The following is a 9,725-nucleotide window of genomic DNA, read 5'->3' as shown; positions in this document are numbered from 1 at the left end:
TAAGGATTTAAGCTCCCGTGTTTCACGTGTAGATGATGAGGGGTCTGACCTACTTTTCAACAATTCTAATTGTTGAAAAAAGTATTTAAATTACAGGATAATCGTCTGCTTTGTCAAGAAACCGCTATACAGTTAGAAGATTTAATCAAATGCGACAGAAAAACATGAAAATTGTATTCACGGTGTATTTACACGATTAAGTTATTTTCAAGCATTCATTTGATGTTATCTAACGAATAATTTCACGTAAACACCGACGAGTATTTTTATTTTTTTATTCCTCCAGGTCTTCCTCCCAGTCAGTCAGCAGTTTCCGGTACGTGGACAGCGGGTCTTTTTCCGGTGAGAGTCCAAACACGCAGACATGCCTGTAAGTAACAAAAGCGTCTTTGTACCTACTAACTTGCCTCAGTCGATAAAGTGTGCTTTTATAACGCGGTTAAAATATTTTACAGCTTAAAAAGTGCGTTTAAAAAAAATCCGTCAGCAGTTTTTTTTCCTTTAATGTAAACGTAAAGATGTGAACGAGCGCAATATGGCGAAACACGTGCTCAACGAGCAACCCACGAGGCTCGCTGACAGCACACGGTATCGCTTTAAGTCTCAGCATTGAGTGTATTTAATGTCTTTATTGGGGAGGAAGCTGGTTAATGTCGCGCATTAATGTTAGTCAGCAGTCTGATAACTGGGTGTCGTGCTCGTCTGATTACCTGTGACATATGTTGGGTGTTGTGGGGGTTAATTAAACTCTTAACGATGTTTCATCTGATTGCTTTTTTTTTTTTAACGGCATCGCTGCGATTGCTTCAAGAGTATTCCGATAATTTCATTTTAACACTTTCCAGTTTCCTTATCCGAGAAGTGTATCGAGGTCTCGACCTTTGCCTCGCTGTAACTGAGGCCTACAACCGCAGCAGTTTAATTACATGTTAAAGCACCTTCCGGTTAATTTTTTTATTAATAATTTATTTATTTATTTTCAAAGCTCGTGTTTAAAATAAAATAAAATGAAAAAAAAAATGTTGCTTTCCTCCCCCAGCTCGCGAAGGATCTTTTGCACCCAACCCCCGAGCAGGAAAAGAGACGACACAAGAAAAAGCGTCTTGTTCAGAGTCCTAACTCCTATTTTATGGATGTCAAGTGTCCAGGTCAGTTTACTTATGAGTTGTACTTAAGATTTAAATGGAAACATGTCCACTAACAATAAGCACATTTGCTTGAGTTCTGCAGCTAATTACAGTTTTAAATCAAAGTGGTGTATTTCCCATTTGTAAGTCATGGTGCAGGAGAAGTATTTATTTGGGTAATTTAATGTTTTGGAAAACCTTTGAGCACTTCTTCCACTCCTGTGCTACACTTGCCTTTATGTGTTGCCCTTTCATTGCTTCGTTAGTGATTGGGGTGTCAAGTAAGGCATACAGTGACGGTTGTGGCCGTTTGTGACATGAGCTTCAAGTGACTCTTCTACACAAACGGCTGCAACGACACACCAGTCATCAGGAGTACTCCTGACATCATCTTGTTGTTGTTGTTGTTTAACTGGTTTGTGTGCTGTTTGCAGGGTGCTACAAGATCACCACAGTCTTCAGTCATGCTCAGACTGTAGTTCTGTGTGTCGGCTGCTCCACGGTCCTGTGCCAGCCGACAGGAGGGAAAGCTCGCCTGACAGAAGGTACAGGGAAACCAGAAATCTCAACTATATGTGTAGAACTACACAAATGGCGAGAGGGGGGTGGTGCTTAAAGATTTAAATTTGGGATTCTTTTGGAGGATTCTCTAATGGCAACGATGGAGAGGGGAAACCACTTTTAAAAGCTTGTTTTTAAAAACATTTTCAGGAGTTTTTGTCTAAATCTAATATTTTTTGCATTTGATGCAAATTTAGACGGAAGCTACTTTTAGCTGCCCCCATGTTTGTTTCGGCAGAGTTGTGTTGGGTGGTGTTCTTCCTGATGTAATCTAGATTTGTCTCCCCTCTGGGGTGACGGTTGCTCTGGATTGGCACTACGTAAATAAAACTGAATTATATTTTAATGACCCAAGGCAGAAGCTTTTCCCTAAATCCCCAGATTTTGTGGCCGGAGATGAGTGGTCGAACTTGACTGTACACACGCTCAGTTACTCTTTCACATTTGCCTTTGTGTTGCCCTTTCATTGTTTTCTTCATGAACAGGGTGTCAACTAAGGCATACAGTAACTCTTGTGGTTGTGAGAGGAATTCATCATCACTGATCTATTCCTACACAATCGGCTGCAAGCACAACGTTTCATTTACACACATTTTATTTTATTTTTTTCAGATTAACAGGTAGGCCCAGTATAGATTTAAGGTGATAGGTCTCCTTTAAAGAGGACATGAAATGAAATGGGGAAAATCCAGCTGTTACCTGTAATATTTGGGTTTGTAAAGCACTGTATAAATGAGGAGCGATTGGAGGAGAGCCTGTTTGAGTCACCAGGCCGACAAGTTGGAGTTCAGCATTTCCAGCTTTTCCTCATCAGGCCGGGTGTACCGAGCTGTGCAGTCAAGCAAAGCAGATGTTCGCATGATGCGATCAGCACTTTTTTTTGTGCAATAAAATATTTTCTTTTCCCAACACAGCCAAGCAGTTTATAATATTACTCTACACAAGTCACTACATGTGCGTCACACCAAAAACATAACTATTTCTTAACAAATGCAACTGGAAATCCCAACATTCATCAGCATGTACGCAGGGAAAAAATCTCCACCTTATAGTTTCCTTCACTTACATTTCCTCACTTCTAAACTGAAGTAATCCAGTCAGTGAGATGACGTGAGGAAAATACAAAAGATCTCCAAAAAGTATGGCATCTCTTCCTCTGAGCCTCGACTACTTTTTTTTTTTTTTTTTCTTCTTTTCCTTCCTTTTGCACACGTTGACCTATTTTCCCTGCAGACGTGATGGGATTCCTGGTCGTGCTTCGCTAAGAAACATAGTTATATTTGTGGTGTGTATGTAGTGGCCTGGATGTGCTTGGGAAGAGGGAAATTATTTTATTGCATAAAATAGCGCTGATCGCATCAGCTGATTGCACCGCTCAGCCCGACACCCGGCCCGATGAGGAAAAATCAGTTTCTGTTGGTCCGTTTAACAACCTGTCACCTGTATGTAAATTAGCCTTTATGTGTAGCGTTTCATGTCCTCGGGGTTCAAGGTTCAATTTTACTGATATTGTCATCGTCACAGCCACCCCACGCTGCTGTGGTAACAGGAGCTTCTTAGCAGGAACTCTGAGCAATAAAACCACGAGTGTGGTGGTGATTCAGCCTTTGTGAAGGCAGATGGTAGCATGAGCTTCACTGTTAGGTGAATGTCTTCTTGTTAGGGAGTCAGTTGATACACCTTGCTGCAAGATTGGCCGTTTTTATAGGCTGTCGATATTTATGGAGGATTATAAGGTTATAATATAACCAAGACTTCTCTAAGTGTTTTATAATAAAGCTGTCTTGTTGATTTCTATCAGTGTCTGAGCCACAATCTCTCGCCTCTTTCTTTAGGATGCTCATTCAGGAGGAAACAGCACTAACCTGATCAGATGGGGTTCGACATCCTTGAGAAGAGTAAGAACTTGATGGACATCAAGTGACACTGCCATAGAACTGATGCAGGGAATGGGAATGGCTAAATCATGTAATATAAGAGGGAGTCTATCTACTTAATATGCAGAAAAATGCCTGGCCTTGTTGAGAGACCACCAACAGCTTATATGATTCATTGTTCACTTTAAATAAAGTTTCATTTGATAAATAATCTCATTAGGTATCTTTCAACTCACCATTTTATCTGGAAAAAACACAGCTTTTGTCCGCTGGCAACCCTTTAAAGATGACACGATGCATGTGGGGTTTCTGTTTGTCTTGCATTTGTTTGCATTACACCCTTCATCAACTAAGTAATGATTTACAGGAAGGTGTGGTCAGAGATGAGGCCCAGCACTAGATGCAAAGTTCCTCTGGAAACAAGGGGGCCAGCTCTAGAAAAGGAAGCAAACTGTGGCTACGTCTCAAGAAAGTTGACTTGACTGCAGAGTTTTCTTGTGTAAAAAGGGCACTCTGCATGAATAATTATTAATACATTTCTTGTGTCTTATGTTTTAATGCCACAGTGATGTCAGCACTATAAAGTAGGCGATGATGTCAGTGGCATCAGTGCAGGGTTCCCTCAGTCTGAATGAGGGTCTATTCAGGGAAGGACACTGTTTGCTCTGCTTTTTTTTTTTTAAAAAAAAAAAGGAAGTTAATTAAATTTCAATGAACCGTGTGGTTGTGCATTTATGTGTGCTTGCGAGCTTTCTGTGCAAATGATCATGTGGGATGAATTCTTGTCAGGTTGTGAAAAATCAGTTGCTCTGAAAGGGCTGACACTGCAGGAGCAGGTTGTGGCCGCAGGTTACTCTCACCTGTGGTTTACGCTTGCGCGCACGTAGGCCCTGTGCACAGCCTCTGTGACAGCAGTGATTTGTACACTGAATAAATATGAAAATTAAATCAGGAGACGGAGGGATTTGATAACTTTGTTGTTGCTATGGTTACATTTTTATTGTCTTGCTTGTATTGGACACTAACAAATAAAATTATGGTAAACAGGAAATGAGATTCTGGTGTGGCTTGTGTTTATTGAATGACGAACACAGGATAAGATTTGTATTCTATATGATCTCTTTTTAATATTAATGTCACTATCACCATTCTAATTTAATATTTTATTCATACTTTTAATCATATAGTACCCTTATACCACCACTTTTTCACTATTCAAATATAAGGGGTTTAGATTTAATGTGTAGGCTTTTACAAAGGTGCAGTACTTTTTTATTTCACTTTTTTATTTAGCTTTTCTTGTTTGATAAGCTACTTGATACTAACCTATGAATCATTCAATCATAAAATGATACATAACCTGTGGGATTAACCAGTCATGTGTCTGCACAAAACAGACAGCTTTGCAAAGAACCAATTTTAAATAGCATGTTGTTACTAGCAGCAAGTTGAATACCCAATAACCAAATTTCCCTTGTGGGACAATTAAAGGATTATTCTATTCTATTCTAATGAACATGAAACATGCCAAAGATGACATCGTTTGAAAGGAATAAAATAGTATTTCTGCACCAATAAGGTGATTCCCAAAGACCTATCAGTCGTAATCTTGGCGTATCTGTCAGATACTACAGGCAAATTCTGATCCACCATGCAATACTGTTGTGAAAGCATCTTCAATGATCCCAAACAAACTGCCAATTTATTAGAAGCACCCGAATAAGAAAACACACAACAGAACATCATCATTCATGGATCGACCTCACCAGAGCGTAGACCCCAACCGACATTTCAATAAATCGCTGCATCTATTTTCCATTTTCCTGGCAAAACAACTCACAAAAGCCCCAAACCTACATATCCAGGAAAATAAGTCCAGTAACTGAAAGCCTGTGGTTTTACCATACTGTCACACCTGAGCACAGTAATGATAAGCTTACTGGTTTACTGCAGGAGAACCCATGAATCTGACCACGAGGCTGTCATAAGGTCACTGACTATTTTGATGTATGTCTGCTCAGTGTAATTATACTGGGGGAGTGGCGACGGGGTCTGAACTCTACTCGGTGAGGTGGTGACATTCAGTGGATTCAGCTGTGGAAATCTACTCAAGAGAAAGTATGGCTGTCACTATGTGGTCATGTCATAAAAATAAATAGAAAAAGAAGAGCCAAACCTGTCCACGGCTGAAAAAGTTGTTTTAATAACAACTTCTCTGAACTACTGAAATTTAACACTAAATATTGATTTACTCAGAACCTCTTAACAGTAACAGGGAGAGAGAGAGGCTAGACTGACTTATTTCAGACAGGATAAACTGAGATTCTGCGCAAAAGCATGGTGTAAGACAAATAAGGATTACTTTGAACTGTGAGTCATGCAAAGCCACTCTAGTATAGCTCAAAAAATAAAACTATGGAGCAGAAAAAGAGCACCATAGGTTAACTCCAATGAATGTCCAGGTTGCTGAGTTTGGATACTTACCATATAACCTCAGTGTCACCAAAGAAATTTCTGCCCCTCACTTATGTCGGTCTCCAGACTGCAATCAATGAATGGATGAATGAGAGAGAATAATTAACTATTGTTTGGAGCTCAGGCATCCACTGAACACTGACCTATATTTGAAATTTTAACAGCAGGAATTTAAATGTTACATCCACAACAATTCCACTTCTTTCAGCTTCCAAAATGAGTCTTTACTCGAAACAATGGAAGCAGATAATGAATGTCTGTCAAAGAAATTACATGATGTCAAGAAGACTGCAGTTCATCTTCCCTCTGTTTTGATTGATTTTTCACTCACGCTTTAGTTTTTTTTTTCCACAGTGAATTTCATAAATGTCCTAAGTTGTGGGTAAGTACACGAAGGGCTCAAATAATCTATTCTGTGGATGTTTGCGTGACATACCGATGAAAGCATGTTCTTGCTGCCCATCACCGTAAACTCAACCCCAGGCTGAGTGACAGGGAGCAACACAGATCGGTGGAGTGCCAACAGGTCGGGCAGCACCTCTGGGACACCTGAGAGCAGCTCTGACAGAAAGGGAACTGACCCCACAAAGAGAGGCCCCATCAAGAGCAGCTGGTAACAAACCCCTCCTGAGACAGACACAGTGACTGTCCGTAAACAACTGCAGGGAATGAATGACGGGGGAAGAGTTTGTTAGCAGCAAGCCATGAATTGTCAGGGCTGACTGTAAAAATGCAAAATTGAAGGTAGGGGGAGCTAAAGTGCAACACTAACTAAGCTTTCTTACAAGATGGTGCATAAGAGTGACACATTAAGAGTGAAAGGATGGAAAAAGATGCATGCTCATGGTAATTTTTCCTCACATGCTTTAGTTTCATGTGTGCTTGAAACCCTCTCACCACCACCATGACGTGTTTGTCTGCAGAGGTTAAAAGAGTAGGGACTGTGGAAGCTTCCATTTCACCCAGAAGACAGAGGACATGAGCCCATTGATTAGATACTAGCAGCCTAAACTCTACCCATTTGTGCTCATTAAATTTCTCTACCTGTAGCAAACTTTCCCTCTTCCAAGATGCTATAGGTCTGCCCTGTAACGCCTGATTAAATACCCATTGCTGACCCTTTTGCTTATTAAAGAGTGTCATGCATTCTCCTTCTGGACTGATGTAGAGATGGAAAACATTAACATATTGGGGATTATAGTCACTAAGGGAGGTGTTATTGGCCCTGCTGAAAATCTTTGTTCTGCAAAGTCTGGACACCAAAAACGTCTGTCAAAATCTGAAGTAATCAGCGTCAGGTCATCTCTGAGTGGGAGGCAGAGTGGAGGATGGGACAGGAGGATCGATAGAGAAGGGCAGAAAAATCACTGAAAGACATGGCAGATGACTTTTTATAGTATTGATCTGAGCAGTTTGAATTCTCTTTTCAGCGTTAAATTTGGCAAAATGAGAGCTGCAGTAGAATGAAAAATTGACATGAAAGAAGGCTGTTGAGAAAGAAAGAAAAATCCAGAGCCAGAAACTGTGGAGAAATTAAACGCGCGTACAAGAAAGGCTGTGGGGGTGTGTGCGTGTTGTGAGCGTAGCTCTACTGACCAAGGTTATCGCAGAATAGTGACTTATAACAAAGGAAAGACGGGCTGACTGGGCCCTCCCACGCTGTAGCAGAAGCACAAACCACTCTGGTGAGACACAGTTCATCTGTACACATATGTCTCTTTGTTTGAGTTTTCCCTTTGCCAAGGCCAAAGTCATTACACATCATTAGTATACCCTACTTAATTAACTGACCTGAACACTTATGAACAAGGTCTGGCTGACCCTACGCCTCCACAGCAACGACCTCCAGCAGAGGAGAGTCAGTGTTTGAGCCACTAGTCAGCATCCCCTGGGAGCCCACAGTGACAAGTCGTGTCCTGTCACATGCTGACACAAAGCGTGGCGCACAGGCCAGATGGCATCTCTGGGACACAAGACAACAACAACACACAAGTTATGTCAAACAGACTTCTGGGTATTTTTTTTGTCAGTGTCCAAAATGTATCCCAAGATTTTATTTATTTTTGTTAGCTGAAAGTAACCAGCTGGCACGACTAAAACTCAAAAATGGAAGAACTGTTTATTTCCAGATGAATGTTTTAATTGTGTTTGGCAGAATAACTGGGAGAAACTGTGAGAGAAGCAAGATTAAGAAATGATCCATTCCAAAATGGAGGTAGTAATTGTGCAAAACACAATTGCAAGCACTCTCAGTTTAATTTATTATCATATGGACACTTAATATCGACAAATGATTTTATTATCATCCAGTCTTCCCCACTCCTGATTGTTCTGCCACTATAATAGGGACTGTTTACCTTAAACCTTATAACAAGAGTACCTTAGTCATACTGTGCTACAGAGAGAGCTAAAATCTTTATATGTGAAGGTAAAAATGTGGTAAAGAGGATGAAATGTAAAAGCACAGCCCCCTGCCAGGTCATGTCAGGAAAGCTAGTTTCAGGTGTTGTTGTTCTTTGCTAAATATCTTTTACTATCGTAGAATAGTAACCCCTCACGTCCACAGTCACAAGGTCAATGAATTAGTAAACATATGCTTAATGATACACAGCTTATTTTAAAGTGTTTTATGTAAAGTCAAGTATTGCAATTCTGCATTTGAGCACCAATTTACGCATTTAGGCTCATCGGGCTTCATTAATTTGTTCATTGTTTATGCCCACACGTCACAGATATCTGGGACCTTTCCATGCAGGGAAGCACAAAACACACAACAATAGGCAGTTTACCGTCTCCAGTCCACCTGACCTACATTTGTCTGGAAAGTAAGAGAGCACCACAGCAGCACACCGGCAGAGAGACAAGCATATCAAGAAGAATGCTACAAACAAAACACAACACAGACAAAAAGGGTCACAGTCACAGTATACTGTGCAACAAAGACAAGCGTATTCATGTATTTATCCTAAATTTTGATGTCACCCCTCTCAGGAAAATAACTATAACCTATTGTGCAATCCAAAACCTGGAACAGTCACATCTACAATTAAAGGGAACTTTATTACAAAATAATAAGAGAAGTCTTCACATAATCAAGTTCAACCACCTGAGGTCTCAGGTGGTTGTGCTCTGCTAAACATCTTTTACTATCTCAGAATAGTAACCCCTTACCTCCACAGTCACAAGGCTGCTAAATTAGTAAACATATGCTTAATGATACACACACATACGCTGGCATTCACACCCACATAAAAACACACACTGAACACATCTCTGCAGGAGTGAGGGTCACCGTGATGGATGCTATCCCTGGATGGCCGTGAGCATTAAAAGCCTGGTGGCCCAGCACCAACAATCGGTCATGTCGGTGTTGTCAGAGCTCAAAATTAATCATTCTTGTCTCGGTGATCATTTCCTGCATTAATTATTCTGACGATGAAGCTGAAATAGTCTGCAAGCTGTGAATGTCCCTGTGTGCGAGAACATTTAGGGAGATGGAGTGGAGCTTGCAGAGTCACTGGGAGGGATCGGAGGTTGTCAAACTGTACCCCCTTCTGGTCACACTCTGCTAACTGCAGCTCTACATCCTTACTACATGACACCAGGAGGAAAAGAGAGAAGAAAGGTGGAGAAAGAAAATATGATTGGCAGAATATCTGTGCAGATATTTGGCAAGGCAACGAGT

The 9,725-nt window shown here is 40.7% G+C and overlaps 1 protein-coding gene and 2 non-coding genes across 3 annotated transcripts; all 3 read left to right on the top strand.

Moving 5' to 3' along the window:
- The first annotated feature begins 301 nt into the window (after positions 1-301).
- Positions 302-4,621, top strand: rps27.2 (ribosomal protein S27, isoform 2). Its single transcript, XM_085423021.1, has 4 exons — positions 302-370; positions 1,040-1,148; positions 1,562-1,672; positions 3,524-4,621. Exons 1-4 carry the CDS (start codon positions 365-367, stop codon positions 3,550-3,552), a joined length of 255 nt encoding a protein of 84 aa, XP_085279147.1. The 5' UTR covers positions 302-364; the 3' UTR covers positions 3,553-4,621.
- Positions 1,359-1,490, top strand: LOC146659140 (small nucleolar RNA SNORA13). Its single transcript, XR_014913869.1, has one exon. It is a non-coding gene; the product is annotated as a small nucleolar RNA SNORA13 (small nucleolar RNA).
- LOC146659139 (small nucleolar RNA SNORA13) lies at positions 2,134-2,265 on the top strand. The gene has a single exon (XR_014913874.1). It is a non-coding gene; the product is annotated as a small nucleolar RNA SNORA13 (small nucleolar RNA).
- Positions 4,622-9,725: the final 5,104 nt, after the last annotated feature.

The sequence above is a fragment of the Rhamphochromis longiceps genome, linkage group LG11, assembly GCF_057381845.1.
Source record: "Rhamphochromis longiceps isolate RC_006_pf linkage group LG11, R_longiceps_female_GT1.1, whole genome shotgun sequence".
NCBI lineage: Eukaryota > Metazoa > Chordata > Actinopteri > Cichliformes > Cichlidae > Rhamphochromis > Rhamphochromis longiceps.
The sequence above is the reverse complement of the archived record's forward strand: the minus strand, read 5'-3'. Positions and strand labels throughout refer to the sequence as shown.